Below are 22,237 nucleotides of genomic sequence, written 5' to 3' on the forward strand. Positions count from 1 at the left end.
CTAGACACCATTCAGCCTTGTTTTCATTCACGTTGGATTCAAAACGGTGTCTTCCATTATTAAAAGCATTAAGTGAACTGAGCCGAAGCAACAGGTTGCTCCAGGAGCACGATCTCTTGTCAATAATGAAATGTTATTTGCATTACATTAAAAGCGTCTGCTCATCAGCAGAAGCTCCATAACAGTGTTTTCAACTCCTTTGATACTGAAACTTTCCACTCTGTGAGCAGAGGGTTCGTTCATAGCACTAAAGACGTGGCAGCAAATGCACGTTAATATACATAAATCACACGGAGGATGAATTACCTTTTGAACGTTGACAGAATTTGTGGTGCATAATGGCAGAAGACGGTAGGTCTTGGCGGAAGAAGCGTAGGCAAAGATGGTGGCAGGGCACATTCTGTTTTTCTCAAGTGCCTAAATTGATTTTGGTGTGAAGTTTCTTGGGCAGCAGCCAGGGGCTAATGCAGTATCATCCTGCCACTCCCTGTCTCAGATGCAGACACATAAAGAGATGGACATCTGGGCTGAATATGAAACAGAGATGCTTCTGTTTACATCCCAAGTCATCAGGGGTGCATACATACATGCATCGGAACATAGTGCATGTCTATAAATAATCAAACTTCACCCCATGTTTAATTCATCATACACAAGGTTTTACTGATAAATTAGTAATGTATCATATCTGATGCTTTATACCTTTGCTGTTGTAGTAATACCTTTACTGAAATGTACAGAAAACCTCTTTAAACAGGAATCAAATGGTTTTATGAATAATAAAATAATAATTACCAAATAATCAGTCCACCAAAAAAATGAAAATAGCCACCCTCACGTCAGTCCAAATCCGTAAGACCTTTGTTTATCTTCGGAACACAAATGAAGATCTTTCTGACCCCACATAGACAGCAGTGCGGCTGCCAGCTTCAAGGCTCAGAAACATAGTAAGGATATTGATGAAATAGTGCTGCTGGCACAGGAGTCGGCGTTCTGATGTAGAACACAAGCAGAAGACATAAAACATACATAAAACTGTATATGCAAACATGTCAGATTTTGACAAAGAGGATGACTTGCAATTTTTTGCCTAGCCTTGCTTTAAACAGAATATACAGACAAAGAACTAAGAGAGATGGATACCAAAAATATTCTTGTAGCTACATGAAATTATGACTGATAACACTATTTTAACAATGTCTTTACTACCTTTCTGGGCCTTAAATGAGGTAGTTCTGTTGTTGTCTATGCAGGGTCAGATGTCATCAAAACTAATTTAATGTTCTGAAGATGGAAAGACTTGAGTAATTAATGACAGAATATTAATTGCATCACTTTATAACTACAATGATTTTAGCCCAAATGATCAATTTGCACTTCTAGCGATACAGATAAGATTTCCTTATTCATTTTCAAGTGTGTTACATGCATTCTGAACAAAATATCATCATGTACCAACCAGCACAGTAAGAACTGGATAAAGCCGGAATGACAATGTTACCGGTGCTACTGTAAATATTGAATATAATTGAATTTGTGAATATAATTAACTGTAAATATGAACTTCTCCACTGATTGGATTCAAGAGTTTACATGCTTAATATTTTTCTGTTGATCAGATTATTTCAGGTCTATACCAACCCTTCCAGTCAGATCAAAATTTCATTCAGATTGACTAAGAGGTCTACAGGAAGTCTTTGCAATTCAAGTCATGGGGTTGATTATAAATGGATTATATGGGTGTATGAAAACAGCTATTATTCAAAAAGTCTACATTGTAAAAAAAAAAAATATTATATATTTTTTTTATTCAGTGTGTTACTTAGCATATTTCTTCAAAAGCCAAAAAAAACCCCTGTAATTATGAGAAGCAGAAGCCTGCAGATTGCACAATGTCCAATGGAGCTGCCCAGGAGAAACATGTAAGAAACTGAAGAGCTCTTAACTGTGAATTTTCCATCAGAACCTAAAACGAAGAAACTTTTCTTTCAACTGATTTGTTTTAGACCCACAAAGGCCATAAATACGACCTCTGTAGTCTGAGGGGTGGCACTCCGGTTTGTCTCAGCTTGACGTCACAGTCTGGTACCTTTCTGAGGTCATTTTTTATTCTTAGACATGAAATCATAAATTATTTAGCCGTGGTCTTAGTGGCCATCCTCAGAAGGACAGATTCATGCAGAAACCAGAGGAGACATTCCCTCGAACGGGTCACGTAACCCCATCAGACGAAACTACATATCAGAAGTTTGTGAACGTCATCCAGCTCAGGTACGCAGCTGCTCTTAAACACATTAGACCAGTCACCTGACAAACCACATCCTCAGTTCCCCTTCTGCCACCCGGCAGACGTGAAAACATGTACTGTGTTGTATCAAATCCAATTACGCATCTCTGCTGCATGCCTATAAAGCTGGAATGTTTTTCTTGCGTCGTAAACCAATCAGCAGTCGGACGGTCCAGAGCCTCTCTTCAGCGATTGGTCAAAAGTGATCAGAAGGGTGGAGTGAGATGCTTAGGAGGAGGGATTTGCGTTGTTTAGGACAGCCCCCGTCCCAAGTCGGCCATACCCCTTTAATTGTTTTAGCGTGCTAGAGAGACAGAGTTTATTCTGGCAGGGAAGAGAGTGCAGCCTCACTCCTGTGAAGTACGAACTAGTGTGGATGGAGCACAACATCTCTCTCCGTCCCTCCCTCGCATGCCAAATCAGACTGACTTTATCACTGTTCACCGGCTCCGACTTTATTTTGTCCTCTGCATCTGGAGTGACTGACTGAGAGGAAAAGGAAGCAGCAGGTTCTTCTGCCCCGGAGGAAGACTGAATCCTCTACTGACAGCCTGGACAAGACCTCCATCAGACAGCCACCATGTGCGACTGTTTTCACCTGGCGTTTCCCAACTGGCATGCGTCAGCCGCGGGTGGGCATCACTCTTTATTTTGCTCTCTCTCTCTCTCTTTAGCTTTTCTTCTCTCCCTCTGTGTCGGGCTTACTCTGCATGCTCCGTGCTATTTTTATCTCCACGCTCAGCACCTCTGGTGGCAGGACAGTAATGGTGCGTTTGGGCTGTGCATGTGTGTGTTAGTGGGACACTGATGCTGAGCTTGTTGACAAGCATCACTGCATTTCTCTGCTGAGATGACGCTGCACTGTGGGTGATCTGGGTGTGTCTGCAGTAAAGGGGGCGTGGCTATCGGCTGTGGGTGTGTCAATAGAGTTATGCAGTATTTTATTAACAGCATCTGCAGTGTGTTTGTTTACAGTGTTAAGAATGTAGTTTTGTGCGTTTGGGAATGGGCGAATTTGGATAGTATTGCTTACAAGGGTTTATGAAAACTTTCCATAATAGCTTTTTTATTTCAATCATTTCTATGTTTAATAAAAAAGCAAAAAAAGTGTGTATTTATATATACATACATATGTATATATATATATATACACATGTTCTATATATATGCTTTTCATCATGCAAGATGTATACATAAGCCAAAGTCTCCAAAACAAACTGATTGTGTATATATATATATATATATATATATATATATATATATATATATATATATATATATATATATATAGAATATAAAATATACTTTGTATATGTAAGTCATCTTATGTATCTTCTTTGTGTAATTGATTTCTATCTTTGGTTGTGTCATTCTGTGTTACAGTAACTTGTTGGTGCTCTTTCTGGCTCCATTATCAAAGGACTTTGAAATCCAATTAACCCACTAACCAAACAGCTCTAAGTCATTTGGTCACCTTGTCTCATTTAATTCAACCAGCAGCTTTATCTACTTTTTCTTTGACCTTCAGATGAACTTCAACAGACACAAACAGACACACGGAGTGACCTAAATGAGTCAAGAGCTATATTTTAGATCTCTAACAAACTGCAATGAGCAGCCAATACATCTCACAATACAACGGCTGCACGACAGCTTAATTGCTAGATATATATAGCAGAGAATGGCAGGATTTAATTAAATCAATTGTGTTTTTCTGCTGTGGGTTTATACAGACATGAACTTGCTATGCAGCTTTTCCATGACGCGAGATTGCATTAGCACAATCTCTCTTATCTGACAAAATGATTTAATTGTGATCACACTATAATGAACCGCTGTACATAAGCAAGGCACAGTAACCGTATATATTTTGTGGAAATTGAGTTTTAAGCCAAATCGAGTCGGGGTTTGGCTGTGCTATGCTCACGTTCTCAGAGTGTGAAAACGGATATAAGATCAATCCTAATTGAATCAAAAACGTTTCTCTTTGTTTGGTGTCTTCGTGGTTGGGCTCTGTAGGACAGTATAAATGCTGGTGGGCCTGGCTCAAGGTCTTTATGTTGACTTGTGAGGCTTGGATAATGGCCAAAGTACACCAACTGAGCATGATGAGCAAGATGTGGATGGGAATAAATACTCTGAATTAGTGTAACTGGACAGCTGATATATTCACAATGCAAAAGGTAAAAAACATAAATAAACCCAAATATATTTATAGAGAAGCTCTAAAATATCAGCGCATCAGCAGGCCATTAAATACTTATTGATTTTACCCACTTAGTCCACTTATAAAAATAGTTAACTGTCACTAATTCCCTCCTGCTAATGAATAAATTATGAATTTGAGAGTATTAGAGTTTTTCTTGGTCTGGTTTTATAGAATTAGTCTAACTGAAGTTGAACATTATTGAAAAAGTTAAGAACTGGTTTTGTGTATTGAATTTTTTTTCTGTATTTTAAACTGAGATATTTAAAGGCAAAGTAAACAAAAATATTTTACAGGTGTAGCAGTGAATATGTTATTATAATGTATTATACTGCGGTTATAATAATCCTTAAGATCATACAATGCATTTTTAAAGTAAATTTCAATCCGTAATAAATGCACTAAAGTCTCTCTTTTAAAGCATAAAGGCTTTAAGTACATTTTTACCAAATAAATAAAAACCAAAAACCTGTACATCGTCTATACTCACCCTCGTGTCATTTCAAATCTGTATGATTTTTGAAACAGGTTAGGAATGACATTTTTATTTTCAAATTTTTATTTTTGTCTGAGCTCTCGGTTTAACTCTCAAATTTTAAAGCTATCATCTCTTTGGCACATACAGTAAACACATCAATTATTGCTGCCGATTGATTGGAAACATGAGGGAACTTGGTCTCATGTTCTTAATATGGAAGAAAATCCAATTCAGTTTTCAGTTTATTTTCCCTCTCCGGCCCTGAAATTCAATTATATTTCGAATACAAACAAGTCTTTCCCACTTGTCTCTGAAAGAAGCTTGTGTATGATGTTATGAGCTCAGGCCAGAATTGATGTTCCTGCTCCCTGTATCTTGCTGAGCAGCTAATTAACCGTATTAGTGTGCTGAAGGAGCAGAGCTCAGGCCTCGTATGGCCAGAGGAGCAGAAAACAACCTCTAATGCCTATAATCTTGGTCATGGGAGATGTGCTAACACACAGGAGATCAGCAGTTAGGACATTCCAGGATTTTCACAGCTTATGTTGTAATATCATGATATATGAAACATACTACATACAGCATTTGCAATACTAGTTCCATTTAGGGAGGTGTGTATAAGGTTCGGGCATGATGAAATTTGCATTTCTTAAAAGATCATTCATTCATAAAATAAATATAGTCATATTCTAAATATGTACTAATATTAAATTTGAAAATCAGTTATGAACTCAACCCCATGTAGTTCCAAACCCATACGTTGTTAGTTTACCAGTAAAACATTATTTTTTTTAAGAATCTTCATGCAGATCTTTTCCACATTTCAAAATGATCAACACAACTTATATACTATAAATCTGATTTTAGAGATTTTCGATAGCGACGTTTAGTGAAACGCTTGCATACACAAGCATAGATCCTTCACATATGATATCAATAAAACGTAGTGTAGTTTTCTGATAAAGTCGCATCTAAAAATCCTACATTTCATATTTGGGCATGCAAACATAACACCTTCACAAAACAATGCCAATAAAATATAGTTAAGTTTGCTGATGATGTTATGGACAAAATTTCTTTGGTCTCCATTCTAAACTATGCTCTGGGTCAGGAAAACTAGGATTTGTCTACAGCTAGACCACACCACTGAACAATATCTAAAGGCTCATTGTTCAAATCTGATTATGTAATTGTTTAAGCAACACGTCCACATCCACAAGAATAGGAAAAAAAACTGTAATGGACAGCATATGATTGACCTTCATATTCAGTTTTGCTTTGCAGAGAGTTTCCTTGTTATTTAGCTGTGGTAACACTTATTTCTCATTCCAAAAATAAAATTATATATTATAAATAAAGCTAAATCCCAGTGTTATAATATGCCTAGTTCTGTCAGCAATGAGACAGATATAGGCTATTTAACTAAATGTACAATATACTAGATTTAGTCATGATTGTAACAACATGAATTAACCACCTAAATCATATTTTGTAGTCCTTCATAACATAACATCATAAAATTATAAAGAGAATCTGTGCGTGCTTATACTTTCTGTAGAGGATTTTCCAGTAACACAAATTACAGGCCTATACTGTTAAAACTATTTTACAGAGTAGTCACATATTTTAAATGCTTTATCCCTTTTTGACCAGAACCCTGTAAGTAAACATTTGATTAAAAAGTTATGAATTTTTTCATAACAGAAAAATACAGAATCTTTCACATGTCCATCTCAGTTAATGATCAATGATCTGTGACTAAAAATCAATACGCTTTTTTTTAAAGGTTTCCTCCTATTATAGGTCTGCTGCTTGCTAAATCAGTTGCACTGTTATCTTAGAACAAATGTGAAGCTAAATTATAATTTTTGGGGTAAAAAAAAAAACATTTTTGGACTGGTATTTCAACACGCAGTCAATGTGCACACACGCATACTGGAAAAACACAGTGTGATTGACAGCTTGCTTTGTATCGAGTAATCTGATCTATTCTTTAAAGCCTCTGTATTTATTTGTGTGAAAGCACAATGAAAAAGAACTCTGAAATGCATGAGATCTTGTCTTCATTCTGCATTCATCTCCCAGTGTACACTAATGTCATAACTATTTCCTTCAACTCAAATTTAAAGTAAACTAACACAGAAAACTGGAGAACCGAAGGACATAAACAACCGTACAACATAACCTCTGCCCTGATTCCTTTGATTCAAAATGTCAAGACCTCTCATTTATAGTCATTTGTGAATGTGTGCACGCAGAGTTACACATTCAGATGTTTGTTCTTCAGCACAATAGCATTAGCAGGAGTTTGAAACACAGCCCTGAAACGGGGTTGTGCCGTACCTACAAGAAGGGCAGGGCCCTTCATCTTCTCCACTAAAACTAACAACTACCCGCAAACTATCCTGTCAATGCATGCTGTGTACTAGGTGAATTACTATCTGGAAAACAGTAAGACATATATTTTTTCAAGTAAACCAGAGATAAGGTAAGTGCAAACCTGTCATTGTTAACCTTTAATGTTTACCTGGAGAAGAATTTAGCATCATTGTAATTACAACACAGTTTTTTTTGTTATTTATTTTTATATATTTCCGTTATATAGGCTATTTTCATATTGGCACATGAATTCTTTTTAGTGTTTGTACTTCAAAATAGGTCAGTAACCTACTGAGGTAAACAGCATGTTATAAGTTATGCATATTATTTTTGGATCTTCAGAAGCGAAAACTGATTACACGACCTTATTCCTAACAAAAACACAAAGTATAGGAAACCAGGAATGATTGCAAATTGGTATAGAGGGGATTTTATTTTAAATAACTTATTAATGATGGACAATGGCCTTTCGAGAACATTTTCAAGAACAACAGTGCACTTCATTCAGTAATTATTACATATACTAACTAAGAAACGGCCTCATTTTACCTGAAAGGTGTGAGGATCCTGAAAGCATATAAGAAAAAAAAAGAAAAGTAAGGCCTGTTGTTTGGGCCTGTTCTAATAATGGTGTTGGTTTTGGACAGATGTTATAAAGCTTAAGAGCAGCCAGAAAAGACACCTTGCTTAAACTTGTTGATCTGCACCACAACATATCAAACTTCAAAACTGCAGCTATGTAATTTTAATCCTTGTTCATCATATACTACCCACAGTTAGAAAATGACTGTTAAAATCACCCCTGGTCTCTCCTATGAACATCGGTTTCCATCAGGTTACTTAAAACAATGGTTTTGCCAGTATTTGCCAGAGCATGGTTTCATAAACCAAGGTTCTGGGATGAAATGCTCACAGTAATAGTGGCGCAATACCCTATTTAAACATTGCTTTACTTGTGTTCAAAAGCAGGGTGTAAATAAAGAACTGTGGTCGACACAAAACTTGCGTAATTGTTTTTCATTTTTTAGATAGAGGGTGTGTCATATAACATGTCAAAGCTGGTATCTGCATAACGACAGAATGATTGATGAATGGCATATTCATTTTTTACCAGAATACCACTGACTTGGATTGTTCTCAATGCCTTTAACCAGTCTGTTTACTTTACTTATCTTAACTGTGGGGAATTCACTTTTCCCAGCTGTCTATACATTGGTGCATTCACATGTTTAGTGTCTGATCATTAGAAACTCTAAAAAAAAAGCTGGTGTAATAATGCTCACATGCTATATGACATGCATACTGTATATAAATATCTAGTGTGCTTCAATGCCATTTAGACCTGATGCCTGGATAAGTGCTTGAAGGAAAGTGCAGGTTAATGGCCTGGGCAGAGTGAGGCTTATGGAAAATGTTTGTGTACCTAAATGATCCTTTAAGTGCATTCTGTTATGGGTAACTGGAAATGTATGTCTTTCTCAGAAGAAAGGAGGTCATGAAAGTATTATTACTGCCGTTATCATTTAAGTATTTCTTTTTTTTTGTATAATATTGTTAAAAATCATGCCACTATTTTAAAAAGTATGCAAGGGAATCGTGTCTACATGCAGCAAAAATAAAATATATGTATATATAATTTGTATTTTTAGAATAATATATCTGCAGATATTTATAACTATATTATTTATACTGTCCTTTCTGAACCTATATCATTTTCATGTTAGTCTTACTGCTGGCACTGTAAACCGACCCCTTAAGATCAATAGAGTGCCTCAATTTCCAGGAAGCAGGTAGACTGCCTGGATCCTGTGGGTATATCTGCCAGGAAATTTTTCTGCCTTAGACCTTGCCTTATTTTATTTTTGCCTGACCAAAAAGTTGTAATCAGTACAAACTATGAAACGGCAAATGAAGAAAGTATATTACATAGATGGCTAACAGACTCTACATTTAGGATGCTTAAATTTCAGTCATACGTACAGAAAACATAACGCACCTATATCACTTTCAAGTCCCATTTGAGGTTTTCACTTAGCAGCCACATTTTAAACCTATGAATTCACAAAGTTTTATCCTTAAGTGTTTATTCTGCTTTTTTCATCATGACAGGTGAAGGGAGAAGGCTGAAGGGACCAGAACAAGACACAGATGATGATTTAGTAAGTATCACTCAAGTAAAGCACATTTAGCAAATACACAAAATGAATTGTACAACATCATATACAACATCAATTGTTTAAGCAATCTTAACAATAATTATAACAGGCATGTGAGGAGCCTGAAGTCTTAGAGGGGGAAAGACCTCGTCCTCAGGGTTCCTCTCCTGTTGAGGAATTCCCCACCACAGAGAAATACGCAAAACAAGTGAGCGCTACATTAGACTGTTACATTATTCATGTACAGTATAATAATCCAAATGCAGAATTGTATAATGCTGTATTTGATCATCAAACTATTATGTATTTAATATATCACATGCTGTTTTGTCAGGCTGAAGGTGACTTGTATGACTCACCCACCAAGAGTTCCAAAAAAAGCAAAAGGATTGGTTTTGGCTCACTGTTTGACAAGCGTTCCTCCGCCAAGATGAATCAAACAGAGGTCAGACACACCTAAAGTTATCTCTATATCTTCCTATAGTGAAGAATACAGATGGTTATGAATGTAAATACTAAGAAAGTTTCTAAATTACTTGCATTCTGTTTCAGGATATGCAAAGTGATCAGTCAGAAGTAATAGTGAAAACTGTGAAAGAAGTCTGTGCTGAGGGTTTGATTGTAAGTGGAGGAAAAGACGGCATCTTCATCAAAGAAGTAAAACCAGAGTCACCTGCTTCAAAGCATTTAAGTGTGAAAGAAGGTGAGATTTTTATTATAGCACATTACAGAACATTTGTTAAGCTAGAATACAGCTAAATTTGTATTTTCACTTGCATCATCATTTGTGCTCTTCCATCTGGGCTTTCAGGTGATCAAATACTTAGTGCCACAGTATATTTTGATAATGTGTCATATGAAGATGCCCTCCAGATTCTTGGGCACGCTCAACCATATAAAGTGGCATTCTGTCTAAAACGCAAACCACCTCCAAGAACCCAGGAAGATGCTGAGACAATGAGGCCAGATACAGCCATTGTAATTATAATATTGTTCATTACATATTTCATGTTTAAATAGAAAATACACCCAAGCTTCTTCTGAGGTTTTATTGAAGCTATATTTCTTTCATCAATGTTTGCAGGGTGAAGAGGCTGAGCAAGAAGAAGAAGAAGGGAGAGGACCAAAGATGAGAGGTAGAAGAAAGACAAAAAAGCAACATGATCGCATCTCTTGGCCCAAATTCCCTACCTTTACCAAAGGTCGCAGGGCCAATTTTAAAAGATCTCACAGCACATCAGAAGCAGAGGAACAAAGAAAATTAGAAATAAGTCCACCAACAAGTGACACAGAGTCTCCACTTAAGTCTCCACTAAAATCCCCAGATGGAAAAGACAAGAAAAAGATGCACAAAATGAAACTTAAGAAGCGGATGGTTGGCCGCAGGAGCAAATCTGTGGAAGAAACTGAAGAAAACGAAGAAGTTCTTGCCACAGACAATATGGAGTGCTTGGACAACCAAATTATTATGAATATAGTGGAAGAGCAAGTGCCAGTGACTAATGTGATAGAGAGTCCGAAAATACTGAATGAAGCTGACTCGGCTAAAACAAAAAATGAATACACATTACCGACTTTTCCAGCATCTGAATCACTGCATAAGGTCGAGCTCATCAGTGTGGACACCACTTTAAAGACTACTGATATTACAGTCGGTCTCAGAGATGATGAGAAATCAGAACTGAGGGTTAGCATTCCAGGAAAGGATACATATGAAATAGAAACAGAGAGCCAATTAAAATCCTCCACTAGTGAAATGAGAACTTTGGATCCATCAACATTCGTCAATATTTTGGACAGTCCGAATGTAATACCACAAACTGAACCAGCTATACATCGAGTTGATTCCGATAGCAAAGCAAAAGATAAAGAAATTTTAGAAAAGACTCAAGAGTCAGGAAAAACAGACATGACCATACCTAAAGTTGATGTATTTGTTGACATGCCAGAGGTAGGGCCGATAAGCAAATCACCAAGAATTGGCAGCGACAAGGAAAAGAAAGAAATAAACATTCTTGAAACAGAAAGTTATGGAATTCGAACTAGAGGACCACTTGCAGACATAGCCACTTCAAAGAGCCATTTTTCAAATGCAGTAAACAAACTAGACTTTACATCAGACACTTTCACTTTTGAGATTCAAAGTAAGGATGTGTCCTCAACAGACACAAAGAAGCCAATCACTCCAACACCTGTTATATACCAGCCAAAATCACATGCTCTGGAAGTGGACAGAAGCAGGAAGAGTACTGGAGGCAGCACTGACATTGAAACTTTTAAACTGCCTGAAGTAGATGTTTCTGAATTTGGTCCCCAAGAATCAATAACTGTAAAACAGAGAGAACCAACCAAAGTACCTCTCCTGAAACGAGAGGAAATTGAGATTCCTGGCATGGAGGACAAAGGATCAAAAGCCAAGGTTAAATCTCCTAGAATTAAAGAACAAAAAGTTGAGAAGATAATAAATATCTCAAAAGTTGAAAAAAAGCAAGCTCGAGGTGAAGCAGAAGACTTTAATGTTCAGGATGTAAAAGAAGCAGTATCAAAATTCCCTGCTTTTAAATTACCTGAGAGAGACATCACTGGAGTCCTTGTACAGAGAGAGATTACAATCATGGAAATGAAGACAGACAAGACTGGCATGACACCTAAAGGATCCCCTTGTAAAATTTCAAGCACAGAAATAAACATTAAGTTGCCTGACACAATAGATAAAGAAAAACAGAGACTTTCTCCTATTGCTACAAAAGATCAAGTCTTCATATTACCAAAAATTGAACAATTGCATCATGATGAAACTGTGAGCAAAACAGATCAATCAAAAATGACACTTGTGGACCAACAACTCAAATCTGGCAAAAAATTGGCCAGAGATGATAAGGTAAGTACATCTCCAGATGTAAAATTCAAACTTCCAAAGCGTGAAGACATTGAAATTCCAGGAATGGAAGCCATTGAACAGTCAGTTCCACCACAAAAACTTACAATAGCCAAAGATACAGACTCTCAAGAAAAGACAGATACCGATATTAAAGCTGACAAAAATGTTTATGAAAAGAAATCAAAGAAATCAAAGGTATCAATGCCAAGTTTTGGAATCATGACACCTGACATTCGCTTCCCAGGTATTGCAATTGAATTACCAATAAAGGTCACATCATCTAAAAGTGACAGTAGTGCAGTCAAGGAAATGAAAACTGAAGCAAAAATAGCTCTTGAAGAAGACATAGAGGGTAATCAAATGCTCCATCATGACGTTTGCACTGCTATTGCTAAGGAAGCCTCAAAACAAGATGTTGAAGGAGAACTGAAGGCTGAAATCATAAGCAAAGACACAGATTTCTCCCCACAAAAAAAGAAACTGCCAAAAATAAAATTGCCCAAAATTGGAGGGAAATCTATGAAAGGAACAGCTGAAGTCACTACAAAAGAGGATGTTACAGTACAAGAAAGTGACATAACAGAGGTTCTAATAGATTTTGAGAAAAGAACATCTGAGACTGATCCAGAAACAGACAAAAACTGGAATAAATTAAAAATGCCAAGCATAGATGTTTCTGTTCCAAAAATAAAAATCCTTAAAGCAGAGGGAAAATCAAAGGATGAGGAAACTGGACTCTCAAAGCATCAGGCTGCTGAAGCTGTTGAGGATGATCAAGAGGAAAGTGGAATTAGACTTATCAAGTTTGGTATTTCAATGCCAAAAGATAAGATAGAAGAAGTTGGCCGGCTACCAGATGATTCTGAAAAAACCATCAAGGTTAGTGGAAAAACTGAAGTTGAGCTACCTGAACTTCCAAAAGCTGAAATAAAAGAGGCAGAGTTTAAGATGAAGAAAAGGAAAATATCATTTCCCAAATTTGGATTCTCTAAATCAGATACTAAAGTGTCTGATGCTGACATAACTCTACCTGCCACAGAGGGCTCTTTACATGATTCTGATGGCACAGAAATAAATGTTGAAAGTAAAACCACTGATGTAGAGGCTGAATTCAAGGATTCAGCAGATTCTCCCACAAAATTTAAACTTCCCACAATTAAACTTCCCAAATTTGGAGTCTCATTTCCCAAGTCAACTGATGCTGGGGACGATATTCAAATGCCTGGTGTCAGAACAGATGAAACTACAATGGATGTTAAATTGCCAGAAGCTAAACTATCTGTAGAGTCAACAGACCTAACTGACAAGAAAGGCCCGGAAATTACTCTCAGTGTATCCAAGCCTGACACTGATTTGTCTCGGCCCGAGGGTAAGATAAAAATCAAAGGTTTTCAGAAAAAAGAAATAAAATCTGAAGAAATTCCATTTTCTAAACCAGATATTGATGTTAGTCTGACTGACCATGCCGCTGAAGTAATTCCAACCACCATGCTTTCAAAACAAGACATCAAAGCTGCAAGTGTTGATGTCAGTCTTCCACAGGTTGATTTATCAATTCCAGAAGGTTCTGTGGAAATAAGAGAACCTGATGTGAATATCACAATTTCAAAAGATGAGGCTGAACATAAAGATCTAACAAGTGGTGGTACACCAGTAAAGTTTAAACTTCCCTCTCTCAGTTTACCAAAGTTTGGTGGAAAATCATCTAAGGTAGAAAAAGATATGCCAGTTGTAGATATAGATATTGAAGAATCTGATGTAAGCCTTCCAGAAACACAAATAAGCTTGAAACTCAAAGATGATGCACCATCAGGTGATGTCAAGGATTTATTTGAGACTACAGAATGTCAGTTTGTTAGTGCAGATATTAAGGTTGAAGAACCAACACACAAAGGACAAGAGGTTACCATTACCTTGCCTAAATTTGGCATTAGCATTCCAAAGATTGAAGCCCACAAGCCAGCTGATAGTACAAACAAAGAAGAATCAATCATAGAGCCCAAAGAATCAAATGCAGAGCCTGTCCAGGCTGAAAAAGATCCAAGATCTCCAACCAAAATTAAACTTCCTACTATTAAATTCCCCAAATTTGGGGTCTCTTTTCCAAAATCAACAGATGCAATCTCTGACAGTCAAATGCCTGAAGTCACCAAAGATGAACCTACCATGGAAATTAAAGCACCAGAAACAGAATTGTCTGCAGAACAGCCATCATTACCTGACATGAAAGCCCCACATGTTATTCTCAGTGTTCCCAAACCTGAAGTTGAGATATCTACCTCACGGGTAGACAAGTCTATTGATGCAAACTCAGAAAAGGTACTGTCTTCAGATCATGCATTTTCTAAACCAGAGGTTAAAATGAGCCTTGCAGACCATGGTCTTGATCAACAGACAGCTATAGAGGATTTGAAAGTGCCAGCCAAGAAACTTGAGGTGGAAGTCAAACTTTCTTCAGGTTCAGTAGATGAAGTCATCCTGGAGGCTAAAGAAAAGGAGAGTGAGTTTAAACTTAAGAAACGTAAAATATCTTTTCCAAAATTTGGCTTTTCAAAATCTGACACTAAGATCCCTGATGCTGACATCAGTCTTCAAAAAGAAGAAATATCTGTGCCTGACACTGAGGTAGAAGAGACTGAAGAGCTTCCTGCTCCAGAGGTTGAAATCCAATTAAAAAACAAAAGTACTTCTGGTTCTCCATCTAAATTTAAGCTTCCAACAATTTCTCTGCCTAAATTTGATATTTCCATTTCAAAGACGGGGGAAGATCTTACTACAAAAGCAGAGGATGATGCACAGTCAGAAATAAAGGCAGCATCAGCAGTTGCATCACAAGATAAAGATGCAGGAATGCAAGATTTAAAAACATCAAAATCAACTTTCGAAACCCTACCGGTGGATACTGAATTAAAAACTAAAGACACTGATCCTGGTAGTCAAGGGAGTAGATTTATGATGCCCAAATTTGAATTTTCTTTTCCAAAGCTAAAGGGGCCAGAATTTAAAAAGGGTGCATCAAGAACAGATGTGGATAAACCAGAGGTTTCACTGAAACATGAGAAGGAGATTGCTGAGGGAACAGCAAAGATACCTGGGGCATCTGTGGAAATGGGGGTAACGATGAAAATGCCAAGCTCAGAGCATGAATTTTCTGAACAAGACATTAAAGCTCCAGAGATTACAGTTGTGAGGGGAGATACTATGGCAGTCAGTGAACCAGATGTGAATCTTGAGTCCGACATGAAAATTCAAACAGAGATGTTAAAAGATGATCCAACCACAGGAGGGACACAGATCAAATTCAAACTTCCTACCTTCAAACTACCCAAATTTGGAAGTTCATCTTCCAAAGTAAAAACTGACATAACAGATTTGAGGGGTGAGGAAATTACTTTTGAGACTGAAGATGTATTTGCATCAGTAGATCTACCAGCGGAACCATCAAATGTAAAAAGTGACTATAATGTTCCCAGTCAAGAGTTAAAGAAGGCCTCAATCAGTGTTGGTCAGTCAAAAGTCGATAGTGGAGATCAATACACATTGTCACTGAAAGAGGCAAAAACAACAAAGGTAGAAGGCTACATTACCTTCCCAGAGGCAAAACATGGGGAACCATCAGCTAAAGCAGAAGTATCACAAGCCACACTAGAAAGCAAATTTGATCAAGAAGTTGGTTTAAAAGACACAAGTCTGAAAATGAAAAGACCAGGCTTTTCATTTCCTAAATTTGGATTTTCTAAAACAGATATCAAGGACCAAGAGATTGACATCAGTCTTGCACAAATTGATACATCTAAACCAGAAGGTGATATAAAAATGAAAGAACAAAGTATGAATATCTCAGTGTCAAATGTTGAGGATAGTCAAAAAGATGCAACAACAAAATTTAAACTCCCCTCAATCAACATCCCAAAGATTGGAGGACTTGAAGTTACGATGGAAGAGAAATCTATGCCAGTTGTAGACATAGCTGTTAAAGGACCCGAATTGAGTGGTCCAGATACACAAATAAAAACAACAGGTACAGTGCCATCAGTAGATATAAAGCCACAAAATCTAGGCACACAGGGTCAAATAAGTGTGGACTTGAATGTTGATGACACTGAACTTGGAGGACAAGGGGGAACGTTTATGATACCAAAGTTTGGTATTGGCCTTCCTAGAGTAAAAGGATTTGATTTAAGTACATCAAAGTCAGATTACACAACTGAAATACAACAAATTGATATAAAAAAACCTGAGATAACTGATGTGATGGCCCCACTAGAACACGATTCTAAAGGACTAGATGTGCAGATGAAGACATCAACTGAATTTGGGTTTTCAAAACCAGAATTAAAAGCCCCTGAATTTGATGCAAGTATTCAAAAAACTGATATCCCCATTCCCGAAGGTAGTATAGACCTAGATGAAGCAAATGTGGATATTAAAGTGTCAAAAATGGAGTCTGACCAAAAAGGTTCAACAATTTTTGGATCCCCAACAAAGTTTAAACTCCCATCTATAAGCCTCCCGAAATTTGGTGTTAAATCACCAAAAGTAGCATTAGATGTTAATGTGACAGATCCAGAACTAGAAGGAACAAACTTAAAAACTGACATTTCTAAACCTGATGTGAAATTAGAAGTACAGGCGCCCAATGCTGAAGCTAAAGTTGAAGGAAGTGCATATATTCCTGAGGTTGACTCCAAAGAACCCCAAGTAAAAGTGAAGAGACCAAGCTTTTCATTTCCCAAGTTTGGGTTTTCTAAACCAGACACTTCAATTCCAGATGTTAATGTCAGTGCACCAAAGGCTGAAGTGTCCATACCAGAGGTCAATGTTCCTGTAAAAGAACAAACAACAGAGGTCATACTTTCTGGAGGAGAGACTGAACAGAAAGATCTTACTATTGTTAGTTCCCCAACCAAATTTAAACTGCCAGAAATTAACTTGCCAAAATTTGGAGTTAAAACTTCAAAAGGTACAGTAAGTTTACCATCAGCAGATAAGGACATAAAAGGAATCGGAATCATTGCTCATGAACCAGACATCAGTGTGTCAGGTCAAATACCAAAAATTGACTTAAATGTAAAAGAAATAGAGACAGATATACATGCCACAATAAGAGAAACTGATGTTCATCTAGCAGAAGGAAAAGTAATACTACCCCAACCCAATGTTCACATTCAAGACATATCCATTGAAGGCAAAGCAGATATGCCTGAAGCTGACCTGAAAGGATTTGAAGTGAAACTGAAGAAGCCAAGCTTTTCATTTCCAAAATTTGGTTTTTTAAAGCCAGATATTAAAGGGCAAGATGCTGAAGCCAGTCAACCAAATGTAGATTTGCAAGAGGGAAAAATACCTATTAAAGAAGTAGATGCAGAAATCACCAATACAGATGAAGTGAAAAAAGGAGATACAACAAAATTTAAGCTGCCCTCAATCAACCTTCCAAAGTTTGGACTCAAACATCCAAAAGCTACAGCTGATATTCCAGTAGTTGAAGTAGACATAAAAGAACCTGAAATCAGACTCCCTGAAAAAGTAGAGTTACAAACCACTGACAAAGAGACAAACATAGACATTAAAAGGCCATTGGTTGATGTGGACATCGATGCTGATGGGACGGGAAGCAAGTACAAGCTGCCAAAATTTGGAATTGGCATGCCAAATGTAAAGGGGATAGAGATGGAAGGAAAAGAAATAAATATAGAAACCAATTTGCTATGCGAAGAAAAGATAAATGTACAACAGCCCATTGTTAAAATTCCAAATGTGACCATTGAGGGGAAAAAAGATACAGTTGAAGTTGATTCCAAAGGGCTGAAAGTGAAACTTCCCAGATTTTCAAAACAAGACCTTAAGGCTCCTGAAATTAATGTGAGTCTACCCAAAGCTGACATAGGCACATCAGTTGGAAATGTTGATGTTTCAGTGCAATCTGCAGACATTAAATTACCAGAACAAGAACCTGATTTGAAAGAGGAAACTGTTGGCTCTCCAACAAGATTTAAACTTCCAACAATCAATTTCCCAAAATTTGGAACCAAAGCATCAAAGGACACAGTTGATATACCTGTGGCACATGTGGACATCAAAGTTCCTGAAGTAAGCCTTCCTGATAAGAAGTTTAACATGTCAGGAAAAGTGTCAAGTGTTGAAATTAAAGGGCCAACAATTGAAGGTCCATCCACTGAGATAAACATTACAGGAGATGATAAAGAGGGCAAATTTAAGGTTCCAAAATTTGGCATTGCTCTTCCAACAATTAAAGGTCCAGATGGTGACCAAGGGCTTACAAAAGCTTTGACTGAAGCAGAAGTGAAAATGTCAGGGGATGTACTATCTACAGACAAGGAAGAGCTAAAGTTACCCAAAGGATCAGTGGAAGTAGATATGGAGACTAAAGGTGCTAAACTTGAAGAAGAAGAAGAAAGTAAACTCAAACTACCACACTTTGGAATTTCTCTACAAGCATCAAAAAGTCCAGAAATTGATATAAATGTTTCTCAAATTAATGTTAAAGAATCTGTTACGGTAAAAGATGTTATGGTTGAGAAATCAGCAGATTTAACTGATATAAGTTCTAAGGGGCTTAGTGTAAAAATGAAGAAACCAAGCTTTGGATTTCCAAAAATTGGATTTTCAAAATCAGATGACAAGACCCAAGATATTCAAGCCAGTGAAATTGCAGCAGATGTATCCTTGCCAGAGAGCACTATAGAAATAAGAGAAAGTGAGACAGAGGGCAAAGCTGAAATAACAAGTCCACAATTTGGCTCGCCAACAAAATTCAAACTCCCAACAATAAAATTACCCAAATTTGGTGTTTCCACTCCAAAGGTCCCTAGTGATGCAGCAATGGCTGATTATGAAACCAAGGAAATTAATGTTAGTTCTGTGAATTATGAGATAGAGACAAAGTTGGATATATCAGGTGACATCAAAGGCAAAATTACAGAGACTGAAACCCCATCAATTGATATTAAAATAAAAGAAAAAGAACTTAATCAAGAGGAACAGGAAATTAAATTTAAACTTCCAAAATTTGGGATATCGTTGCCCAAAGTAAAAGGTCCTGAGGTGACAGTGACAGCAAAAGAGGTAAAGACAGAAACACCTGAAATTGGGATCACTGAACCAGAAATTAAAGTCACAACAGACACAAGTCTCCCAAAAGTAGACATGGCTTTAGAAGGAAGTTCCAGCCTTGAAAAAAAAGAGGTAGAGACAGATTTGAAAGATGATACAGTTGTTTCAGGTTCTCCAAGTAAATTCAAATTGCCTACTTTTAAAATGCCAAAATTTGGAATTTCGGCTCAAAAAACATCTGATGCAAAAGTAAAAGTTGCAGAAGTAGATGTACCAGACGCTGATCTAAATATTGAAGACAAGCCTGTGCAAGCATCTAAAGAAACAAAAAGAGAGGACGACATTAAAGAAACCACTGAACAGCTTCCAGAGGTTGCTGGTAAAAAATTTGGTGGTGGGGACAAAGGCTCCCCAAGTAAATTCAAGCTTCCTACTATAAAAATGCCAAAGATCAGCATTTCAAGAACAAAATCTCAGGAGGGAGATGATGACACAACCACCAAAGTGAGTGCTCCAGATGCTAAATTAGAACCTAAAGATGATACTCAAGGGGCTGGAAAATCACCCAAATTTACAATGCCCACACTTGAGGATGTTCTCAGGGGCTTTGAAGTTGAATTTAATGTTCCAACCATAGAGGACACCGAAGCGCAAAAGGACAAACCACCTGTTAAGCAAGAACAGGAGACCGGAGCAAACGTTGAGGAAGCAGCAGAACATAAGGACAAAGGAGTTCAGGAGAAATCAAAGTTTAAATTTAAGTTTCCAAAATTAGGATTCAGTCAGTCTTCAGACGAAAGTGATAAGCTTGTTGATGTTAAAATTGAAGAAAGTGAAAAGCATCTAGAGGCTTCAGAAGATCAGAAAGCAACTGTTAGCAAAGAACAAGCAAAAACTGAGAAAGGGAGCTGGTTCAAGTTCTCATTTTCTTCTCCAACCAAAACATCAAAAACAGCTGAGAAAGAAACAATCCAACCACACAAAGAGGCTGAGAAACTCGATGATGTTGAAAAAGAATCAAGCAAAGAACACGAGGAGCCTGAAAAGAACTCGCTCAGCGAGGCTATGGAGGAAAACCTCAGCCCAACACTTTCACTGAAGTCATCTGAAGCTTTTGCAGATATCAGTTCTACAGTAACCACTGAGCAGATTGGCCTGTCGCAGGCTTCACCTACAAAGGTCAAAGTGAAATATGCTGAACCCACTGCCACCGTTGGGCTCAGTGACATACAAAGCGATGTTGTGACTTCTACAGCAAGATGTGAACTGATATCAATGGAGCCCCACCAGCCCGAGAAAGTCAACATCCCTTTCTCATCGGACATGTCTTCAGCCTCTGTGGACACTCTGAAACAGATGTCAGGGGAAATCCATGTCATCACATCGAACATACAAGCTATACCTGAAACACAGCAAGCCTCAATCTTGACTAATTTAGACACACATGGAATTCACACCTTGCCTTTACAAGTAACACTAGGCTCAGACTCCGTGTTGACAGTGGAGAAAACCAGAGTGCAAAGTGGTACATGCACAGTGGTGGAAAGGCATGTCGTAAAAGAAACTGTACATGATGACAAGGAGACAATACTTGTGACACAGAGAACATGTGTATTTGAAGGCGACTCTGCAGAACCCATTACTGATGAGACAGCTTCTTCAATTCGTAGGCTAAAAGATACAGTACACATTGAGAAAATGAGGTTTTTTGACAATGTAGCAACAACTGAAGAAGTCACAATAGTGAGCTCTGAAACATCTCTAAGACATATGGATTCCTCTACTGATGAAAATGGGAAATGAACATGAGATATGGCTGATTTGATTTTATGCTTTTGAATGTTTCAGTGTTCTCTTATATAATCATATAAGCCAGCTGCATTGTAATGCTATTATACAAAAGAGCGCTGATACTTATGGACATATCACAGAGTATTGTTTAGCTAACAGAAATTTTAAGCTTAAAAAACTTTTAAAAATATATATATCCACTGGGAAAAAATGTATGTACACGGAATAATAGGAAAAAATGTATGTTATAATTTTATGTGTGGGTTGCCAGTGTGCTTTATTGTAAAACGGATATCTTTGGGAATATTGTTTATAGTACAAACTTGGTAATCAAGCAAACACCATTTAAACAAATATATTCACAAATAAAATTCATTATAAAATGTGGCTATTAAAGACTGTTGACTGTATCACATATTGAGGCATTTGTTTCTTTAAGGTTATTTATTTTGTGAAAGCTATATAATTGCATAAAAAAAAATCAGTTTCTGCAGCCTTTAGAAAAAAAAAATAATATTATGTAAATATGTTTTATTCACCCAAAAGCATTTGCACCTACAGTATGATGGAATCAATGGACATGCAAAACACACAATGCATATTTTAAAATACAAATAATTTTCTTAATAAGCAATGTCTTTTCTTTTATCATATATAGTCAAAGTAATCAAATTAATGTTATAAGAGAAACACTTAATGCAAAATAAATAAAAAGTGGAATAATGATTCATGTCTCTGATTTATTGTGTGAATGTGTGCACAATTAATAAAGCATTTGAGCAGATTGAGAGACAGACCTCATGATCATGATACTAGATAAAGATCATTATTAATTGAGTATGATCATGAACAGATAAGTGGAAAGCCAAGTGGAAATGTTACGCTCCCTTACTATAACATCATACTGAGTCCCGGCGCTATAACAGGAATAAGGAACTAAACCAGCATAAAGCAAGCAGCGTGTCAAACAATTAGAGTCATT

The 22,237-nt window shown here is 37.0% G+C and overlaps 1 protein-coding gene across 2 annotated transcripts; it reads left to right on the forward strand.

Annotated features, from left to right (window-relative positions):
* The first annotated feature begins 1,929 nt into the window (after window positions 1-1,929).
* LOC122356724 (protein AHNAK2) lies at window positions 1,930-21,981 on the forward strand. 2 transcript variants are annotated; one of them, XM_043255737.1, is made up of 7 exons: window positions 1,930-2,919; window positions 9,460-9,509; window positions 9,616-9,714; window positions 9,841-9,951; window positions 10,059-10,209; window positions 10,318-10,484; window positions 10,591-21,981. In XM_043255737.1, the coding sequence occupies exons 1-7, from the start codon at window positions 2,868-2,870 to the stop codon at window positions 21,265-21,267; spliced, it is 11,307 nt and encodes a 3,768-aa protein (XP_043111672.1). In that variant the 5' UTR covers window positions 1,930-2,867; the 3' UTR covers window positions 21,268-21,981. The 2 variants fall into 2 exon arrangements, with proteins under 2 accessions (XP_043111672.1, XP_043111673.1); XM_043255738.1 differs by lacking the exon at window positions 1,930-2,919 and adding an exon at window positions 7,133-7,459.
* The last annotated feature ends 256 nt before the right edge of the window (window positions 21,982-22,237 follow it).

The sequence above is a fragment of the Puntigrus tetrazona genome, chromosome 13, assembly GCF_018831695.1.
Source record: "Puntigrus tetrazona isolate hp1 chromosome 13, ASM1883169v1, whole genome shotgun sequence".
Classification (NCBI taxonomy): Eukaryota; Metazoa; Chordata; class Actinopteri; order Cypriniformes; family Cyprinidae; genus Puntigrus; species Puntigrus tetrazona.